This window comes from Prionailurus bengalensis, chromosome C1, assembly GCF_016509475.1.
Source record: "Prionailurus bengalensis isolate Pbe53 chromosome C1, Fcat_Pben_1.1_paternal_pri, whole genome shotgun sequence".
Lineage (NCBI taxonomy): Eukaryota > Metazoa > Chordata > Mammalia > Carnivora > Felidae > Prionailurus > Prionailurus bengalensis.
Genome location: NC_057345.1, coordinates 122,805,917 through 122,828,880, shown reverse-complemented (window position 1 = coordinate 122,828,880; position 22,964 = coordinate 122,805,917). Strand labels below are relative to the sequence as shown.

Below are 22,964 nucleotides of genomic sequence, written 5' to 3'. Positions count from 1 at the left end.
TCTCTATCATGAATATTTCACATTAGACACAGATAAGTCATTGTCAAGTTAGTTTTGCATCACACGTGGATATAAAATTAGTTTTAAAAGAGTATTGAAAATTAAGAATTGAATTCTGAGGGGCACCTGGATGGCTCAGTTGGTTAAGCTTCTAACTTCAACTCAGGTCATGATCTCATGGCTTGAGAGTTCGAGCCCTGCATGGGCCCTGTGCTGACAGTTCAGAGCTTGGAGCCTGCTTCGGATTCTGTGTCTCCCTCTGTCTCTAACCCTCCCTGGCTTGTGCTCTGTCTTTCTCTCTCTCTCAAAAATAAATAAACACCAGAAAAAGAAAAAGAAAAGAATTGAAATTCTGAAAGGACCTTCAAGATGAAGATTTGAATATTAAACAAAGCCAAAAAATAGTTTCTTAGTTTGTTACATTCGTATATTCAATAAAGATGAGTGGATGAACCATGTATCCAAAACTGTGTGGGGCAATGCCATACCATGAGAAATGAGCAGATTCTCCCCTGTTCATAGGCAGGAGGTTAAAGTACTAAAACATTAGAAAGAGTTAGCAGCCTGCTCATTTCCTGAAATAAGGTTCAAAGATGAGATTGCCTGGCCTGTTAGCAGTTCATGCTGGGTAATCAACCATAGAAATTTAGGGCTATTGATCCAGTTTATAGATCACTGAGATTCTTTTAGTGCTCTTTAACCACAAACATACAGCTTCTGAGATGAGTGGACAGCTGTCTTCTGCAATGTCTCTTCTCCTTAGATTTCAGATGAAGATAACTAGTTCACCTTCTAGTCTTCACGTGGCTGAGATGCACCCCTCAAGATTAAAACCCTATTCTTAATTCTTAGGGCATAAACCTAAGCATAGTTCTTCCTTATCAATATTTTTGTGAACATTTACTCTACTTGGTGTTGAGGATACGAAGATGAATGTGAAATGGTCTCTGACCAGGCAGAACTCATTTGAGACTAAATCTTGATTTGATAAATAACAGATCAAGAAAATAACGAAAGTGGTCATTTTGTCTCCGGCACTCCTAGTTGGGTATATAATTATAACAGGTTAGGTCAATTGTGTATGTACTAGAGCTAGTAAGTAGATAATTAGAGATTAAAATCTGCCTGTACTGACTGCAAAGCCACTAAGTTGTAAGGCTTCCACCAAATTCTTTGAGGGCAAAAGGATCGTTTTAGCAGTTCCAGAACTATATCACTCCAGCGTTTAATTTTTATGGCTAAGGTTCTCAAACTTGAGTGTGCCAAGTAATGATGCACAGGGATCATGGAGAGCTTGTTAGAGGAACAGTTGTTCAGCCTTTCCACAGAAACTTAGTAGGTCTGTGGTAGGGCTGAATAATTTGTATTCCTATAATCGCAGAGGTGACACTAAAAATTATTTGAGTAGCTCTGACCTAGGGAAATGTGTGTCATACTTTAGCATGGAGCAGAATCCTCTGGAAGTCTTATTAAAATGAATTGTTGGGCTTATCCTGGCCATAGAGATTCAAAAGGTCTGGGGTGGGACTGAATATTTTTTATTTCCAATGATGATATTTATTTTCAGATGATATTCAGCAGCATCTAAAAGTCAGCTTTGGAGTCTGCTGGTTCATGGACTGCACTGAGCTAAGGAACTATCTAAATGGATTGACAGAAGCACCCTACTAAGAATCCCAGTTTACAAAATATAAAACCTTTGATCAAAATAAGTACTTCACTTAACCTGGAGTTCTCCATCAGTGAGGTAGCAAAAAGTGACAAACTGTGAATGACATGAATTTTATGGGAAATTTTAAGAAGTAAGTACAATAAGTAACAACTGATTGTGATACCTAAGAAAGATGTTAGTTACAAGGATAGAAGGAAAAGTAGGCCGCTTGAAGGATACAGTGATGACCTTTAGCCATCTGTCTACTTAGAGATCAATTTTTTTTCTTTTAAAAATAGCTTGTCTGGGGCACCTGGGTGGCTCAATCGGTTGAGCGTCTGACTTCAGCTCAGGTCATGATCTCACAGTTTGTGGGTTCGAGCCCCACGTTGGGCTCTGTGCTGCCAGCTCAGAGCCTGGAGCCTGCTTCAGGTTCTGTGTCTCCCTCCCTCTGTCCCTCTGCGCTTGTGCTCTGCCTCTCAAAAATGAATAAATGTTAAAAAAAAATTCAAAAAGTAGCTTGTCCATGTGTTCTCTTTTTAACATGAACATATAAAATTGCTAGAAAATTTGCATGATATCAAAAGTGGAATTGGATGGTATCACTGGAAATAATGTTCATGTAGAGCACACAGGGCCAAGGGCTGGGGAACTTCACTGGCCAGAGGTAAACCTGAGAAGGAATCAGTAAAGAAAATGGTGAAGTGGCTAGCAATGGATTCAAAAAACAAAAATACAAACAGGAGAATGTGGTGTTGCAGGAGCCGAGAAAATATTGTCCTCTGAGGATTCAATGGTTAATGGATGATAATGCTGTAAGAAGTCATGTATTAAAATAGAAAAATTGTCTGATGTGGTACCATAGAGACCATGAAGACATCTCATTTGAGTGTTGTGTGGAACCCTAGTTGTCCTTCCTTACAGAAAGAAGGTATAATGAGAAAATGCATGTCAAAAGTAAGCAATTCTCTTGTGTTCATGGGTCTTTTTTCTTTGAAATGTTGTTTCTAAAGTTTTTATTAATATCACATGTGTATTGCTAGCACAGATTTAGATTATGTATCAATATCTGGCATCCATCATTATTTTTCTTTGTTTCAAAATTATTCTATTTTCATATGTTTATTTTTCCAGATGAATTTAAGATCATTTTATCAGTTTAAAAAGATTGAGTTCTGTTAGGATTTTTATTGGAATTACCTTAAATTTTTAGCTTAATCCAGAAAAATGAACATATTAACATATGGCATTTTCTTTACTGGGAATTCATTGATCCCCTTCATCTTTCAAGTGGTCTTGATAAATCTTTCAGTAAAATTTTGTGGTTTTCTTTCTTTGGATACTAAAACTTTCTAAAGTAATTAAAGTATTACTTTAATCTGTTGCTATTGTGAATTCTCCTGTTATCTACATTTTTAAAACTGTGGCAAAATATGTATAACAGGATTTTCCATTTTAATTCTTTAAAAGTGTATAGTTCTGTGATATTAAGTATATTCACATTGTGCAACTTTCACCACTGTGAATCTCCAGAACTTTTTTGTCTTCTCAGACTGAAACTCCACATACACCAAATAATATCTTCTCCTTTCCTCCTCCCCCTGCCCCCCGCCCCCCACCCCCATCTCCTGGTAGGCATCCTCATTTCTAGCTCTATGAACTTGACTTTTCTAGGTAACATTTATAAGTACTTGTATAACTGGAATCCTATACTTGTCCTTTTGTGATGGGCTTATATCACTTAGCATAATGTTTTTAAGACTCATCCATGTTATAGCATATATCAGCATTTTCTTTCTCTTTAAGGATAAATAATATTGCATTGTATGTGTATAACATCTTTTACTTTTCCATTCATCATTGATGGGAAGTTGGATTGCTTCCACTTTTGGGTTACTAGCAAATAATATTGTTATGAATGTGAATGTGCAAATATCTCTTCAAATCACTGATTAATGATAGCTCCCCTAATCTCTCTTTGGTTACTGTTTGCAGGTGATATCTTTTCTATCCTTTTGTTTTCATCCTAGGTGTGTCCTTAGATCCATAGTGAGTCTTTTGTAAACAGCATATACTTGAATCCTATTTTTTTCCTTTTATGCATTTTACCAATTTTTTTTATTAGGGTGCTTGATCCATTTACTTTAAAAATGATTACTCAAGGGCACACCTGGGTGGCTTGGTCTATTAAGCATCTGATTCTTGGTTTTCACTCAGAACATGATCTCACAATTTTGTGAGTTCAATGCTCTCATCGGGCGCTGCGCTGACAGTGTGGAGCCTGCTTGGGATTCTCTGTCTCTCCTTCTCTCTCTGTCCCTTCCCCACCTGTGCTTTCTCTGTCTCCCTCAAAATAAATAAACTTAAAAAAATTACTCAGGGAAGGACTTAGAATTGTCACTTCGTTCGTTTGTTCTATGTCCTATAGCTTTTTGTCCCTCATTCCTTTTTACTACTCTCATTTGTGTTTCATTGGTCTTTTTGTGTGATGTAATTTTACTCCTTTCTCATGTCCTTCTGTGTTTATTTTAAAGACTTTTTTTGTGCTTATCCTGAGGATTATACATAGCATCCAAAAGTCATAACAGTCTATTTTAAGCAAACACCAACATAACAATTGCATACAAAAAGTCTTTCATAGCACTATCCTTCCTACTTTGTTATTAATGTTATAAATTATATCTTCTTATTGTATACTTATCACGTAGACTTATAATTATTTTCATATTTTTTTAAATCCTGTAAAAGACCAAAATGTGGAATTAAGAGCCAGAATTACACTAGTCCTATTTTTTATGTTTGTCCTTATATATTTGCCATTATGGATGAAGTTTGTATTTTCATATGGCTTCAACTTACTGCCTAGCTCCTTCTCATTTCAACGTGGCCTGCTTTTAACATTTCTCATAGGGAAAGTCTACTAGCAGTATGCTTCCTCACTTTGTTTCCTTTTCTTCTTCAAAGGAGAGTTTTTTGTTTGTTTGTTTGTTTGTTTGTTTGTTTGTTTGTTTTCTTTCAGTGTCTTAAATGTGTCATCCTATGCCTCTGTCCTGCAAGCTTTCTGCAGAAATCCTCTGATAATCTTAATGTAGATACTTGTACAATATCTTGTGAAGTGACTTGCAGTGAGTCACTTTTCTCTTTACTCTTTGATATGTCTTTGGCTTTAAGTAATTTGGTTATATGTGTCTCAGTGTGGGTGTCTGTGTTCATCCTGCTTGGAGTTTATTTGTGCTTTTTGTGTTTCTTGTGTTTTGATATTCACATCTTTCCTAAAATGTATAAAGTTTCAGTCATTATGTCTTCAAATAAGCTTTCTGACCCTTTCTCTCTTTGTTCTTCTGGGATTCCTATAACATGTATATTCATTTGTTGGATGGTGTCCATTAAGTCCCTTAACTTCTGTTCACTTTTCTTGATTCTTCTTTTTTCCTTTTGCTCTTCACACTTAATAATTTTAAATGACCAGTCTTCATTGAGTATTTTTCTGATGTTTGCATCTGCTATTGAAGTCCTCTAGTGAGTTTTTCAACTGAATTATTGTGTTTTTCAACCAAGAATTTGTGTTTTTTTTTTTTTATAATTTCTATAGTTCTGTTGATATTCTTATTTGGCTTATATATCATTTTTCTGATTTCCTTTAGTTGTTTGAGCATATTTCTGATAACTGCTTTAAAGTCTTTCTCTAGTAATTTTGAAGGCTTTGTTATTTTACAGTGGATTTGAGAAGATTTATTTTGTTCCTTTGAACGCACCACTTCTCCCTGATTCTTTGTATTTCTTGTGATGGTTTGCTGCAAATAGGGAATTTGAAAATATTGGCATCTTTCTCAGTCTTTGTAGACTGGCTCTGTGCAGAGAAAGACGTTCACTAGTTAGTACAGTATGAAGGTTCAAGATCTTCTCAGATCTTTTTGCAATATTTTGCTTCCTCGGGCTCATGTGTGCATTTCCCCCACCCACCCTCCACAGTTCCCCTGTGTATGTGGATATTTTTAAATATTGTGATTATCCTAAGGGTTTCACCCTAGCTTTTTCTAGAGGCCTTAGGTGTTCTACTGTGTTTCTCTGCCTATAATTTCTTGTTCTCATATTCTGCATGTCTGTGGTTCCATGCAGTTTTAATGTACCATGTACCACTGCCTTCCAGGGATTCTTATCTCTGCAGCCATTTCTCTCTGATCTCCAAGTCATGCAAGACAGAAGTTAACCCCTCAAATAGCCCACAGACAGACCAGTGGGCTTTTGTGGGGAAAAAATTAGAATTAGGCTACTTCTTCTTGACCATACTTCACTGTGTTGGGGGCAGTGGGAGGGTAGGGCATTTTAAAAATGGCATGAAATTTCATTTTTTAATGTGGCTTTTTTTGATTGGGCTTTTGCTTGATTGCTGCAGATCCTTAGCTGGTTTGCAGGGCTCCCACAAACTATTTTAATCAGTCTGTAGTTGTATAGTCTACTTGATATTTGTGTGGGGAAGATGGGGACTTAGAGTTTCTTAGTCTCCTATCTTGCTGCTATCAGATCTGTTTAAGTTTATTTATTTATTTTTTAGAGAGCATGAGTGAGGTAGGGACAGAGAGAGAGGAGAGAGAGAGAATCCCAAGCAGGCCCCACACTAATATTGTAGAGCCCTATATGGGGCTTGAACTCACAAACCATGAGATCATAACCTGGGTCAAGGTCAAGAGTCAGATACTTAACTGACCCAGCCACCTAGGTGCTCCCAGATCTATTTTTTTTTAAACTGGTATGTTTTTTAGTTGTGGTTTTGAACTCTAAATATGTTCAGATTCATAGATGCTCAGTCAAACTCCTAAATCATGATAATAGGAATGTAAAGCTATTACTACATAATATATTGATGATGCTGTCATCCTTGTTTTCTTTCTAATTTAATGATGATCCATCTAGGAGTGTGTCACCACCATCATAATTATTGAGGAGCGATAAATGTCAAAGTATAATTGAGATAATTGCTAGTTCTTTTATAAACAAATTAATGGTGAACAAATAAAACCAAATCAGAATTAAAAAAAAAAAGTAAGGCAGATAGCAATAAAAGAGTCTTAATTTGCATATCTAACAAGCTCCCATGTGGTGGTGAGGCTATTGTCTATAGTTCACACTATGAGTAGTAAACACTGACTAAACACTGCTTCATCTACATTAACAGCACAAAACTATAACAAGCATAATTTTGAAAAAATATATAACTTGTGATCACACTTTAGGGGCGCCTGGATGGCTCAGTCTGTTAAGCATCTGACTTCGCCTCAGGTAGTGATCCCAGCATTGGAGCCCCTTGTTAGGCTCTGTGCTGACAGCTTGGAACCTGCTTCAGATTCTGTCCCCCTCTCTGGTTGCCCCTCCCCCACTCACACTCTGTCTCTCTCTTTCAAAAATAAACATTTACAAAACATTAAAAATAAATACACACTTTACTTACTATAGTCCTCTAATCAGAGAAGCATGATGAATGAGAAAATTGTGAATGACCATGAATGTATTTAAGAAGCAGTAGGCGTTAGGGGCGCCTGGGTGGCTCAGTCGGTTAAGCGTCTGACTTCAGCTCAGGTCATGATCTCACAGTCTGTGAATTTGAACCCCGCATCAGGCTCTGTGCTGACAGCTCGGAGCCTGGAGCCTGCTTCAGATTCTGTGTCTCCCTCTCTCTCTGCCCCTCCCATGTTCATGCTCTGTCTTTCTCTGTGTCAAAAGTAAATAAAAACATTTAAAAAAATTAAAAAAAAAAAAGAAGCAGTAGGCGTTAGAGGCACCTGAGTGGCTCAGTTGATTGAGCCTCCAATTCTTGATTTCGGTTCAAGTCATGATCTCACAGTTTGTGAGTTTGAGTCCTGCATCAGGCTCTGTTCTGACAGCATGGAGCCTGCTTGAGATTCTCTCTCTAACCCCTCCCCTGCTCCCATGCATGCTCACTCACTCTCTCTCTCTCAAAATAAATAAATAAAACTGAAAAAGAAGCAGTAGGCATTATAAATATTAACTACATATTAGGTATGAGATACAATCTTTATGATTATATTTTTATTGATATTCTTTTTTAAAAGTCTATTTATTTTGAGAGGAAGAGAAAGAACAGGAGCAGGGGAGCGGCAGAGAGAAAGGATCCCAAGCAGGCTCCTCATTGTCAACATGGAACCTGATGTGAGGCTTGAGCACGTGAACCTTGAGATCATGACTTGAGCCAAAATCAAGAGTCCAACACTTAACCAACTGAGCCATCCAGGTGCCCAAGTGATATTCTTAATATATGTGTTGTGGGGTACTATGGCTGTATCTCCTGAAATTGGACAATATTTAAGGATTATTTAATTAAGCTCCTGCATTTAATTCACTAAAATTTTATTTCATTAACTTATTTTTATTTAAAGTGAGTTTAAAATTTCTTTATGTGCTATGTTTTTAAGAGATAGTATTGAGAGAGTGGAGGAATTTAATAAAATTTGGAACTTTTCCTTGTTTTAGTACACTCCAAAATATTTTTTTAATGTTTATTTATTTATTTTGAGAGAAAAAGCATGAGCAGGGGAGGGGCAGAGAGGAAAAGGGAGAGAGAGAAACCCGAGCAGACTCTCAGCACAGAGCCTGATGTGGGGCTCAAACCCACAAACCATGAGTTAATGACCTGAGCTGAAATCAAGAGTCCGACACTCAACTGATTGAGCCAGCCAGTTGCCCCCAAAATGTTTTAAGTGGTACAAGGTTAATTGTTTTTTGAAGACAAAATCTGTGGTCCTCTATTTTGGGGGAGATTCTTAAAAATTACCCCAATTTTGTTTATTGGTCTGTTCCATGTTGTAAATTTTGTCAATTAGTTTTGCTAAAAGAAAAAAAAAAGCACACTCTGTTAAACTTGCCAAATACCTAAGCATGTATTTTTATGGACACTTCCCACTTTTTTAAAAAATAAAATCTGTGATTCCTTTTTTCATTCCAGATTTTGCATAGTTATGTAATCTCAGCACTTCCAGCACCTCATAGTTTACAAAATGCTGATTGGATGTTCAAAGCAAATTTCTTATATCATTAAGGAAGTTAAAACTTCTCCCCTCATTTCCCATGGAAAAATTTTTATAATTTCCTGTTTTAACCTTATTTATACAACCTTGTATTAATTATACTGGTGGCTAGCAAAATCTTCATTAGAGTTTATGCTCATTGGGGACAGTTCTTATTTTAATTTGTATTCCTATCTTCATCTAGTTTAATATTTTACCCACTAAAATACTCCCGTATATTTTGTGAAATAGAATTGTTTAAAGATAATTGGCCAACTGTTGATTCCCTACATCTTAAGGTTTTTCAAACCTTAATCCTAATCATCTCTAATATCATGAAATAGTATAGAACATTTGAAAGTATCTTAACTTTGATTAAGATATTTACTAATTATTTGGTATAAATGTCTGGATTCTGTCTAACCTTTTCATTGTTGAGAATGTGAGCACGATGAGTAAAGTAAAATTATTTAAATAAAAATAATTGAACTTCTGAGCTATTTAACAGAAAATGAACTAGTAGAATGTGTCATACCCCCCCTTTTTTTAATTTAAGGACCCCCCTTTTTTTTAATTTAAGGAACTTATTTGAATTCATTTCAGAAAACATTAACACTTTGATTTTGTGAAGACTTCAGTACAGTAGAGAGTTTTGAAGTAATAAAAGAAGTATAGGTAGGGGATAAAATAAAAGTGAAGAGTTGAGTTTTCGGATGGTTGGTATGGTTGTATTGAGAACCAAGCTAAGAATCACTGTATTTAATACTAATATTCTAAGCCTGAAAATCTAAGTTCTCCTTTTCAAATAGCAATAAAGATATTTTAAAGAATCTTCCCTGTGGTTCTCAGAAAGTAGACATGTGGTAGAAGAAAATCTATTTTTATTAAAATACACCCACATCTAATCTACAGACATAATTCAACATTATGATTCTCCCTTTGAATCTTCCTCTAAATGTTATCACTTTTTGAGACTATTATAATATGGAGGGATCATATTTCTTCTCATGGTACATATGGCAGTGAATACATTGTAGTTGTCTAAGGGAAAGTACAAGTGGGATATATAAATTTAAAAAGGCCCTCACATTTTTTGTATTCTTTACTTTTTAGAGAAGATAGGATCACTTTGGCTTTCCCCCATTATTTTGCAAATGAAATGACATATAAATTTTATATGTTTTTTTGTGTGATTTCCAGCACTTTTTTCTTTGCACTTGAACAAATAAAACATGCATTTTGATTTAGGTCAACTATTTTTTTAGTGGACAACCTTGTCATATAAGCTCAACTGTTCTCTGGAAGGTGATGAGCAGATAGGCTGTCGATAAAACATGAATAACTAGGTTACAGACCCAGTTCCTTTCTAGTACTGACTTGTCTCTTGATAGTCTCAGCACTGAATATTATCTGGAATTGGACACAAATGTTTCAACTGATGCATCCGTCTACTAGAGAACTAATTTACAAAAGCAGCTCTTGTATGGATTATTACATACTTGTCTTTGTATCTTTGAAGGTACCTCAGACCTATTCTGTGAATATGATTTCCAGCATGGACTCGGTTCTGCCTCCACAGCATCTAGATGACATCATTGCCAACTCCTTAACATGTTTTCTCAGGTTGCTGCACAGCACCATACCTGTTCTGTGGGCCTAGCAAGTGAACTTAATTGGTTTCAGGTGTTGGCTTGTAGAAAGTCCTTGAAAAGCAAAGCCAGTTAGGACCACTTTCCATAGCAATGGAAATTATGAAGTTTGTTGAAGAAGTTAACTTGAATGTTGGCAACTGCATTTTGGAAAGCTAGCATCAGATAAATGAGGCTAAAAATAACTGCAGAGAAATTAATCTTTAGCAAGTAGCTACATTTTAAAAGTTCGCTCTTAATGTGTATTTAACTAATGGCACTGTATCTCTATCCCCCTTTGGGTTTCCATTTATACCACTTAATTAATTGGGCAATTATTTTCTAAGCACCTATTAAGAGAACCAGAGATTGTTAAGCAGTTTGAGAAATCCTAAGTTGTCTAAGATGTCATTCTTACTTTAAGCAGATAGTGACTTTGACAGGGATATGATGGCGTTTTACATATGGCTTTAAGCATTATCATGAGAACCACTACCACTACCGTCATCATTATCTTTATCATAACTGCTATCATTCATTCATTTGTTTTAGAATTATCTATGGCATGCCTAGTATGTGTCAAACACTTTTCCCAATCCTGGGGATACAGCAAATGTACTATATTAATGACACCATGATGTTTCTATTCTGGAGGGGTGAGAAGGATAGAAGGAACATTTAAACACCTTAATATATATTCTTAAATAGCTTAATATATTACTATAGATACATGACTAAATATGACTTGTGATATACCTAAAATGATAATGCTATGAAGAAAAAGAAAGGGGAGGGAGCCGATAGAAGGGATATGAAATGTTACTTGAGAGAGAGTGGTCAGGAAGGAGCATCAGAGATGAGACTTGAATGTAGAGACAGAGTGATCTAAGTTAAGTGTGTTGAGGAGGAACATTCCAAGCAGTTCACTTCATGTGAATTTTATTGCGAGTAAAAGTTTTGTTTGAAGAATTGATTTTAATCCTTACATTTAAAAATAATTACATTATTACTCCATTTGTTCAGATAACCCCCCCCCCCCCAAAAAAAAAATCTGAGGCTCAGAAAACTACATCTTTGCATTCTCACAGCTATTAAGTGGTAGGGGTGGATTCAGCCTATTAGTACAATGTATTTTAGGCATTTTTTTTTCCAGAGGAAGGGAAATCATATGTGGCTTGCATAAGTAGGTGAAATTCGGAAGAGAAGAGACATTAGAGCTGGATGTTGAATTATGGGCAGTGCCTGCAAGTGGAGGCATGCAAAAGGGATTAGATGGGAAAGAATCCGGATGGAAGGTGAGGTGAAGGCTGAGGCATCAGAGGCATCTGTGCCAAATGGTTACCAGAGCAGTATGGGGCTGTGTTCCTTCTCAAAAGGGATCAAGCTGGATGAGGAGACTGGAGCTTGGCAAGAGACAAGTGTTAGGCTAAATTGTCTCATTTGCATTTTGATTATTTAGCTAGTACTGGGACACTAAAGGACTTTGTGTAATAAAGGGACAGAAGTAAAACCATGTTTTATAAATATTGCCTTGGTAAGAGATGGAAAGGGGAGAATTTTATTAGGAGCTCATTAAGTCTGCAGTTCCAAAACAGACTAGGAGATGCCTTGGGTATTGATGAGTCATCTTAAAAGTAGCCACACATTCGGGGCGCCTGGGTGGCGCAGTCGGTTAAGCGTCCGACTTCAGCCAGGTCACGATCTCGCGGTCCGGGAGTTCGAGCCCCGCGTCAGGCTCTGGGCTGATGGCTCAGAGCCTGGAGCCTGTTTCCGATTCTGTTTCTCCCTCTCTCTCTCTGCCCCTCCCCCGTTCATGCTCTGTCTCTCTCTGTCCCCAAAATAAATAAATGTTGAAAAAAAAATTAAAAAAAAAAGTAGCCACACATTCTTTTGTGAATCACTTTATGAACAGGAAAATTTTTATTTTCCTTTTTTTTTCACTCAAATGTTTTTCGCCATTTTAAAATGGTATATTTTCCCAGTCTGCCATGACTAGGGAAAATATAAATTTATTGGAAAGGCATCGCACAGCTTTTCTTTAATTGTGAATTTTCTCATATAAAAGGTGATAAAGTACAACTGTTACTATGTCGGGGTCCAAATCATTCCTTGACTCATTGATTTATTTATTGCTTCATGCATTTATCCTTGACATATTTATCTTTAGAACATCATATTTAAGTGGTTAAGAGCCAGAGTTTATGGACTGGACCCTGAGATCCCCCACTTATTAATTGTAAGTGGGTTTTTAATTAATCTCTCCAAGTTCCATTTTTCTCATCTGCAAATCTGTCAAAATAATAGTAATCACACCTGATTTTTCGGAGGATTATGAGAGATTATGAACATAAAATATTCAGTATAATACCAAACCTATAGTGAGATATCTAGGCTATTATTGCTGTTAGACCACTTTTGGTAGACATTATATGGTTACATCCTATTCAAAAACTGAAAAGCACACTCTGAAGTCATTTCTTTAATAATTCGCCTTGTGTTTAAGAGTATGGTACCCACTGGATAACTAGTTTGTGGAAGCATCCCATGAATGCTCCTGTTAACTACTATCTTGAGAATGCAGAAATCCTATCCTCCCTCTATATGCCCATCAAGCAGGAGGTATAGAAGAACATATTGTTCAGTGTTCAAAGACAGGGGTTCTGGGGATAGCCAACCTGGAGCATCTCCTTTGTAACAGAGAGTGTCCTGATGGCAGGCCCTGATATCCTTAGAACTCTCGCCATGCAAGGAGGAAGAGGTGGCAGGTAGTTGCTCAGGCAGGTTTCTGTGATGTGCACACTTGCTGCATTAGATCCCAGCAGCAGATGCTTGTCCCATTGGCCACTCATGGACTCCCTGTAAGGAAGTTTCCCCAATCAAACTACATCTCAGTTGCTGTCTCTGGGTCTTGTCTTTGGCCTTACTGGACCATCACCCACTCTAGGCTTAGAGTCTGGTGAGGTGGCTGCCTATCCAGTGAGGAGGAACCAAGATCAGAATCAGTAGATTTAAAATTATAATTTACTCTTGATTCCTTTACTGGAGTGAGATGTCAGTTATAATTGCTAATACATTTGACCCTTGAATAATGTGAGGGTTAGGGACATTGGCCCCAGCATAGTCACAAACCCATGTATAACTTTTGATTCCCCAAAACATAACTACTTATAGCTTACTGTTGACTGGAAGCCTTACCAATAACATAAACAGGCAATTGATACATACTTTGTTTTATGTATTATGTACTGTATGTGTGGGTGTGTGTATATATGTATATAAACACATTTCTTTGTAAACTTGAAAAGTAAACTTGAAAAAGTTTCAAGTAAACTTGAAAAAATAAATTGTTAAGAAAATCATAAGGGAGAGAAAACACATTTACAGTAAGTACTAAACTAAAAAAAAATCTGTGTATAAGTGGACATGTGCAGTTCAAATAAATATGAATGGAGATTCTAACCAAAACGCAAGAGAAATAGGGGTGTTGGATAACAATCATTAATAAGCATAGAAAAGAGGTATAGAGTGAGTCATAAAAAAAAAAAGAATAGAATGGGGGCGCCTGGTTGAGTGCCTCAGTTGGTTCAGGTCATAATCACAGGGTTCATGGGTTAGAGCCCCACATCAGGTTTTGAGCTGACAGTGTGGAGCCTGCTTTAGATTCTCCATCTCCCTCTTTCACTGCCCCTCCCCTGCTCATTCATGTTCTCTCTCTCTCTCTCTCTCTCTCTCTCTCTCTCTCTCTGTCTCTGAAATAAAAAATAAATAAAAATAATAGAATTGATCTCTACTGGATTTGGTTCATCAGACTGAAAGACACAGCAGTTGATCTGAGAAGGGGAAAAACTAGAACAAAATACCTTTCATGCACGTTCTCTTCTTACATTTATTTAGGGTTTAGTTCTTTACATCCAAAGTATTTATGGCAGAATTGGAAGCCAATATCACTATATGAAAATGTGCTCAATGTTTTAATCCATGAGTCATAGGAACTCATTTATAATTTACTAAATGTTTGCCATCCTATTTATCTTTGTTTAAAGCAGAGCTGCTCTGAGGCTTGTTGAGTGATCTGTGCACACCTGGTGAACTGGGTACCTTTACATTTTGCTTCATTTGTCTTGCAAAAAAAAAAATTAGCTAGTTTTGAATAAAAAAGTCTTTGTTGGGAAGGAGGAAGAGAAGCTGGGAGATGGGGTAGGAAGAAAGAAATGAGAGACTCAAGGTTTTATAAACTTCATTGCAAAGAAAATCTGGCATTCGTTTCAAGCCAGTGTGGGGTTTGCTTTGCTTTGGGGAGTTATGCTCACACAATTCTAGTCAACAGGGTAGAACACAGATCATCTGAAAAATGAAAAGCTTTACTTGATGTATTGTGAAAGATGCTCAAGTTTATCCTTCCCCATCCATCTTCCTCCTTGCCAATATTAGGCATGCTGCCTAGGGAGAGGATGCTATCAACCACTGATATAGAAGCACTCATTTAATTTAGTTACTACATCCTGTTGATTTTTATGAGTGGTGGGGGAGCCGTTTAAAAAAGACCTGTTGTGTTGACAGATATGCCCTGCTCTACAGCATGGGGCATTTTGAATGATTTTCCCATCTCTAATCTTTTCCCCCCACTATCCAGTGAGAAAAGTAGTCCACAGTGCTTGGGAAATATTTGTCTAAATCTTTGTCATAGGTTCCATTGTAGTAAGAAAAAAATGTAAGTGGGTGTGCTTTATTTCCATAATTATTTTGCAGAGTACTTTGGCCATTGTCCTAGTGTTTATAGTCAATGCATTTTAACTCCATCTACATTTTGGACAGCAGGCCTAAAGCTCTGTTGGTTTATCTCTTAGAGAAATAAGATTACCACCGCCCCCCCCGCAAAAAGATAGCCATTTATAATATATTCACCTTTGAATAATTAAAGGAGCTACCGAAGAGGAAAAGGATCCTAATCAGCTTTCAAACTGTGATTGTGCCATGCAGTGAATTATTCCTTTATGAATACATTTCTTTTGGAGCATGTATAATTATGAAACTTTTTTTTATTTTTTCTATCTCGGTAGGAACTGGGAAGTAACAGCCCTCCACAGAGAAACTGGAAGGGAATTGCTATTGCCCTGCTGGTGATTTTAGTTGTATGCTCACTCATCACTATGTCAGTCATCCTCTTAACCCCAGGTAATCTGTCTTTATTCCTCTCTTATGATGGTACTGTGGATGATAATTTCACATTCAAATGCCTTAAGAGGGTAGCCATATGTGGTATCTTAAGACACATTAGCACCAGTTGGAATAAAAAAATGCATAACCAGGCATTTTGCAAATGGCACCGTAATTCTGTGGTTCAAATACCATGCAAGATATTTTGGGGAAACTGAAATGTAAAATATATACGTTGAGAATGCCAAGGAGATTTTTGGTCTCCATTACTACTTAGAGACTTATGTTTGTCAGTTAATAAATGCAGGGGACATTTGACTTCTATTGTGGGTTGAAGATGAGGGAGTGGAGTCTGGAAGCTCCCATATATAAGTGATACCTCGACTATAATGATGGCGGTGAAGGAGGATTTGAGAGACAATGAGGGTTTGATGAAAAGAGAATGAGCTAAGCCCCTAAGTGCTTCTTTCTTCTGTTCCTTTCTTTCCTTGTAATTTTATATTCCCAGTTTCCCCTTGTGTAAAGAACATTGCCAAATTGCCCTTGCAGTGATCTTTAAATTGTGTCCTTTACATTAAAGAATTTAACACTAATATATAAATTATCAGAAGGCTTAATTCCTCTTTGGGGATTATTTCAGTACCCAGAAGTTTTACTGTTCTTTAGTAGGTGCTGATATTGGAAGACAGCAAAAGGCTGCTGACTTTTAAAACTCCCCAAAATATCTTCTAGGAACAAATCCACTTGGTATGCTATGACAACCAGCCCATCTAGCTTCCTCAAAGACTGGACACCCATATATTGCTCAGCATTATAAAAAAAATAGTCATTTTCTGGGGTAGGTAGGATTGAGCTAGTCCAAAAATCAATTGATATAATGAAGTTACAGCCTGTTGTTGAATATTATGTATTTACACTTCATTTCTTGCCCCATTTTTGTTACTTAGAAGTCCTTAAACATGTTGGACTTATTTCCCATGTACAAAATGTGATTAACAAGAACAGCTCTCTTTCAGAGTTACTTAGTCAACTAATTATGGTGTCTAATTATACAAATGACAATATCAATTATTCCAGTATGGTACTTTGTGGAATCTATCATCTTGGTAAAAATATTGGCTTTGAAATATAAATTCCAAAAAATAGTTTGTAATTATTATTTAGCATATAAAGAGACTGAAAAAGAAACTAAGGGAATTAGGGCGGGGGGAAGAAAGCAGAAAGAAAGAGAAAGGAAGGAGGAAGGAACTGAGAGAGAGAGGAAGAGGGGAAGGGAGGGAAAGAGAGAGAAAAAGAGAAAGCAATTCCTTGACAAGAGCTGGCTTATCCAGAATTCTCTTCAGAAACCCTGTCTTATCTGGCTCATTTATACATCTGCAATCCAGTGTAATTGAGCAATGTAATGGCTCTAAGTTGTTGCAGAATGCCAAGAATCTTTGTTAAATGAGAATAAGCTTATGTCCGACATCATGTTTGTCTTAAGCATCAGAATTTTAATGTAATTACTAAAAAATGAATGAGTTGAGTGTACTGTCTTCTACTGGGGACTCTTAACCCAATGGAGAAATTGGTGCCCTCATGCCTGTGTGTTTCTCTTCAACTTTCTTCCATCTGATTATAGTATGCTTTTCCAGTGATTTCTTTTCTCAGATTTTCTTGTTCCTCTCTGAGGCTATAGTGACACTTGGAGGTCTTCGAATGTTTGGTATAAGCAAGACCTTATTGGGTTGGCCACTGACAAAATTAAACTTCCTCCTCACAACCTTTTCCGTGTTGTTCAGTATAAAAACAGTATAGTTGGCATCACTTTGTCATGCACTTATTCTCCATTAAAACAAGTGCTCTGAGCAAGGCACACCTTGGTTTGAGTTCTGGCTCCTAGTTTTGTGAAGTTAGCCAGTTATTGAACCTTGTCTGTCATTTCATTCTTCTGTATTATGGGCACAACATACAGTGCCAACTTCACAATGTTATTATGAGGGAGAGATGAGATAATATAATTGAAGTGTTTAGAATAGTATCTAGCACCACCCTTGCTATTCCTCTTATTATTGCTATTATTCCGTACTTATTGACCACCAGACATGATGCCAAACACTGCATTACATGAGGGAAATGTCTTAAGAAAAAATAAAAATCTCTCTGGAATATGGATCTTCTGTGATTTCAAGTTTAAATTATGGCAGGTGGAAAGGGACTAAATATTTAATCGAAGTCAGTCTTTCAGTAGTCTGTGTTTTCATTCATTCATTCATTCATTCATCAGTAATTAATTATAGAGTTTTTACTAGATTCTGGGTACTGTGGGTAGCTGGCCTTGCTCTCTCCTGCTTTCTATCCATCACCTTCAACCCCCCTTTTTCCTAACTACACACACACACAACAACCACAAATCCTCAACCCAAAGACTTAATTTCATATAAGATTAATCACATGTTCAAATGTCTTTGGGTTTTACGGTCATTTTTGTCAAGAATATAATGATACAAAACAGGAGTCAGGACGCTGGAAAAAGTTTTGCTGCAAGGAATAGTTAAACTGTGTTATGCACTCTCTGTTTGCAAATTCAGAGCCACCAGAGACCTGGGAAATCCTAGAAACTGAAGAAGTAGATAGGTGTAGTCAGAGTGGTTAGAAATTTATTTGAGTTATGAACAAGTAAATACCAGCCTAGTTACGTGACCTTCATGGTGGGCTCAAACCGAACATAGTGAAATAGAAGGCTGGAGGCCTAATAGTTTGTGGCCTAAAATATGAGTCCAAAGTCTTGAAGTGCTTTTGCTTTCCTCATGAGACAGGAAAAAAAAAACACCTGCATTTGTTTAATCTCTGGTTCTGAGGACTAGAATGTGCATCGAGACCACTAGTGTAGACTTTGATTCCACACGTGTGCGTGCCTGTGCATGTCTGTGGTCAGAATCTAGTGCTCTAATTACACCATGTCTTTCCTCTTCTGACTGTCAGGTTTGAGACCCCTCTGCTGTACTAGAATAGATCCACAAAGGAAAACACAGAACTAGAAAGATAATATACAACACCCCCTTCTGTTGTTCCCTTTGTCCACCAATAGTCTCCAAGGCCAGATTACTAGGGAAAACTACACAAGCAGATGGAAACTTTTAACCAGGAAGGGGAATCCATGTCATGAGGGGAAACTATTGATCCATAAATCATTCAGCAAAATAGTAGACCTCGAGAACTAAGGGCTGACTCTAGAACAATCCTTCCAGTAAGAGTGGGGGTTCAGAAATCCATATGCCTTTTATAGCTATAGAATCTGGGGCAAATCACTTATCTCATTTGACATCAGGTGTCTGGTTGAAGAAGAGGGTATTTTTGGTTCACCAGACTAGTGATCTTTTGAGGTTTATTATAGCTCATATATCTATGATCTAATCAAATAACAGCAGTAACAACAACAGAAATAATGGTGGTCTGTTTGGTGACAAATGTAGGAACAGATAAAATCTGGTGAACTCACACTAAGCCTCTTCTACTTTGAAAAAATATTTAATGTTTTTTTTTGGGGGGTGGGGATTGGAGAGGGAAGAAAGCATACAAAAAGTTATCTAGTCTAAGAAATGATTTAGAAACTATTTTGCTCAAAATAGCATCCCATTTTGGAGGTAAGTGCTAAGGAATGCAAGCCTATAACCAGAGAAACACATGTTCATTGTAATTTTGGTTTGATTGCAAATTTTATTACAGAAGTAATTTGACACAGGTGTCTTAATTTCCAAGCTTGTCAGCAACTTCCCTGCCTGGTGAAGAGAAGTCCTAATTATATTTGAAGAGTGGGTTAACCATTCAAGTATTTCTTTAATAAGTAACTATTTTTGAAAGGAACAAATTATTCACTTCTTTTTTTTTCTGATTAAAGGGCAGACTTATTTAGATGCATCGATCAAGCCTACATATTTTTTTGTTTGTATTGAATTAAAAGAGCACCCATGTTTATTTTCAGAATATGTAACTGTAAGATCAATACTTATACTGTGCAAGTATATGAGTGTACATTCATGCTTAGAGTTGTGGAAAACAGTGTTATGTAGCCATGCATGCATTTTGCAGCCTCATATTTATATTGAATATGTAGAATGAGAATGATCATGATCCAGAAACATTTCTTGCAGAATGTAGTTACCCATTGTGACCAGTTTTGAGAGGAGAGGCACATTTTATGAGTTAAAATGTGTTTACTGGAGAATATTCTTCTTTTTTTTTTAACGCTTATTTATTTTTGAGACAGAGAGAGAGCATGAAAGGGGGAGGGTCAGAGAGAGAGGGAGACACAGAATCTGAAACAGGCTCCAGGCTCTGAGCTGTCAGCACAGAGCCCGACGCGGGGCTCGAACTCACGTACCGCGAGATCATGACCTGAGCCGAAGTTGGCCGCTTAACCGACTGAGCCACCCAGGCGCCCCGTACTGGAGAATATTCTTTAAGGTTTCAATTTGGTTGCCATATTGAGATAGCCACCTGGGTTGACTGTGTATAATCTACCAATTTTTCAGCTAAAGTGGCCTGTTGCCCTTTGCTTGGTGTCTGCAATCAGTCAGTGTCAAAACAGGGTCATCGGCTTAATTTACCGTCATGGCTGACTAAAGACAACATTGTAAGGCACTGAAATCGTGTCTTCATCATTAGCTGTAGCTCATTAGGCAATTTCCCATTCCTTTAGTACCCTCTTTAGGTGAGCATTCTCGTCTGGTCTTTGCAGGTCTGTCAGAGCAAAAAAGAAAACAAGCATTCACATATAAACTATCGGCATTCATGCATAAGCCATCAGAATTCTGCTTGATCTCAGTTAAACAAGAATTTAATAGGGATCCTCTAGGACCCTATAAACATGCCTTTATTTTTACTTGTAGAAGTATCTCTAATAGTAAGGATTTTACAACAGGCTCAGATGCCCTGTTGGGAAAGAATTTACACATGTTGAGACTGCCACTGTGATGTTAATAGTTAGGTAAATCTTTATGTCAGGTAAGGATTTGATTCATGAAGTTAGGCTCAAAGAGTTCACTATAACCAAGATTTAGGACGGGGAGGGAACCAGAGAAATTTAGACAAAGTTATCCAGAAAAACAAAACAAAATATAGAAGCAAACCTTTAAGGATGCATACTTGTCTTTGAAGAAATGCCAACTTTCCTATATTTTTCCCCAAAGAGTATGTAATCCTATCCTTTATGCCTCATCATACACCAACTTAGAGAAAGTGCAGTTTTCTAGGTAATACAGCTAAGGCCAGGAGAATTTGACTTAGGTGCCTAGTTTGTGGAGTAAGTATAGCAGAGCATGTGATTACATTGACCTTCAATTCAGACTGCCAAGTTCATGCCCTGGCCTTGATAGGGTGGTAAGACTTTGAGGTAAAGAATTCTTTCTTCCTGTTGTCTTTCTTACACTGCAGGTTTTTTCTTTTTTCTTTTGTTTGTTTGTTTGTTTGTTTTTGTTTTTAGAAAAAGAACTATCTGACCCTTTGAAAGGAGGCTTAAAAAAGATTAATCTGTTCCTAATTATTAAAAAAATAATTTTCTAGAAAGCATTTGATAAAATTAAGTATTTTATTGGAATGGTGACAGCTGATTAGTTATTGTTATGCAAAAACTCAAAATGAGTTTATTCTCATTACTCTTATGTTCTACCAAAATAATCGCTCCTGGTTATAGTTAGTTAAAATGTCATGTCATATTATGTTGCAAGCAATCTCTTGGCAGCTGCAATTTAAAAGGTGTCATTTAAGCATCTGACCTGTGTTTTAAAATGTCAAAGCAACAATTAAACTATCCCACTATGCTTTTATGATAGGGAAATAATGTTTTACAGATTTTAAGATTTGCATTACTCACTTGTAAACATCAACATCAACCAAGATGCAAATTGTTTATTTTATTTTGTTGAATTAAAAAAAAAAGGAGATATGTTGTATTGATAGTCATAAGCTAAATTGTCTCTGCTTGTTTTTCCAAGAACAGCACAGATGAACCCATTTGAATATGGTATTACCCAGACATAATCAGGCTGCCAGAGAGAAAACAATGGCAGATTCCAGCAGTTTCCCCCTGGATTACATGGGTTATTGTTCCTTTTCTAACAGATTTATCTCTGATGTTGAATGAAAAATAATTTTCTCTGTCATTAATAAAGTAAGAGTAGTTATACTTTTTTGTCTTTGCTTTACAGTTACATTTCTATTTTTAAGTCAAATTTGATTTCTTAGCCTCATCTTTTTGTATTGTCTAATCAGATAAATAATGGATTTAGTTTACATTATGATGTGTTCAATTTTATCAGTCAGAAGAGAATCTGCTTTAACAAGCTACATTTATTATCTGCTTGTTACAAGCCAGATATTGCGCTAAGTGCTTTGCATGTACTATTTTATTTATCCTTACACCACTAATGTGAAATAGATACGATTAATTTATGCCTCTTCTACATTATTCAGTTGAGTCTTACAGGTTACAGTAAATTATCTCTCATAGGACTGGAACATGGAAAAGCTGGATCACTTATGCCAGGGCTTTTCGGCTCTAGCTGGTGTCTTAACCTTTGAATATAGGTTAAGATATATTATTGCACCCATGGCAAGTATAGGCAAGAAACATGTCAGAAAAGAAAGAGAAAAATGAGTTCTGCTTTATTCTGCCCCTGATTTTTTTAAATAAGTGAATTGATTCTGTACCTGCCTTAAAGGGAGTGCACGACAGAGAAGGAATAAGCTGGGGTAGACAAGGGGTAAATGGGAAGGGAGTGCAGAAGTGAGCATTTGAAAATTATGCATGTCAGGAGCACCTGGGTGCTTAGTCGGTTAAACGTCTATCTTCAGTTCAGGTCATGATCTTGCAGTTCATGAGTTTGAGCCCTGCATTAGGCTCTGTGCTGATAGCTCAGAGCCTGGAGCCTGTTTCAGATTCTGTGTCTCCCTCTATCTTTGCCCCTGCTCCACTTACACTTTGTATCTCTCTCTGTCTCTCAAAAATAAAAACATTAAAAAAAAACCTGACAGATTCCTTTAAAAAGAAAAGAAAAAGAAAATTATGCATGTCAATTCTGTATAAATTCTTTTTTCAGCTATTATATTTTATTGGAACCTCAATATCCATGATAAAATATAAATGCCCACTTTCTTTTCTAAACCACATCGTATAACAATTATTTATATGTCACTGTACAACTTTAAATATTTTGTTATATTTTTTCTTTGAAATAGAAGTTTTAGAAATATGATAGCCTGGCCTCTAAAAATGGGGGGAACAAGGCAGCCTGATCCCTCAGAAGCAAAGTTTCTTTAAAGGAGGGAGTTGCATTCAACTGCTTATCCCCCTGGGGGAAAAAAGAAGACAGCGTTCTTTTTTTAATCTGCAATTATTTTAATCTGCGGGTATTTTAATCTGCAATTATTTGCCAGGGACTTTATCATCCAGTTCTCTGTGTTTGAACTGTAACTTAAGATCTCCCATCCTAGAGTTCATTCATTAGGTGTGAGAGGAGACTCTGT

The 22,964-nt window shown here is 36.8% G+C and overlaps 1 protein-coding gene across 1 annotated transcript in view; it reads left to right on the top strand.

The window, feature by feature from the left end:
• DPP10 (dipeptidyl peptidase like 10) overlaps nt 1-22,964 on the top strand; it is a 640,613-nt gene that overhangs the window by 131,032 nt on the left and 486,617 nt on the right. The window contains exon 2 of the mRNA XM_043576604.1: nt 15,362-15,476. Within this exon, the coding sequence (XP_043432539.1) occupies nt 15,362-15,476 (115 nt within the window). The remainder of the gene's footprint in view (nt 1-15,361; nt 15,477-22,964) is intronic.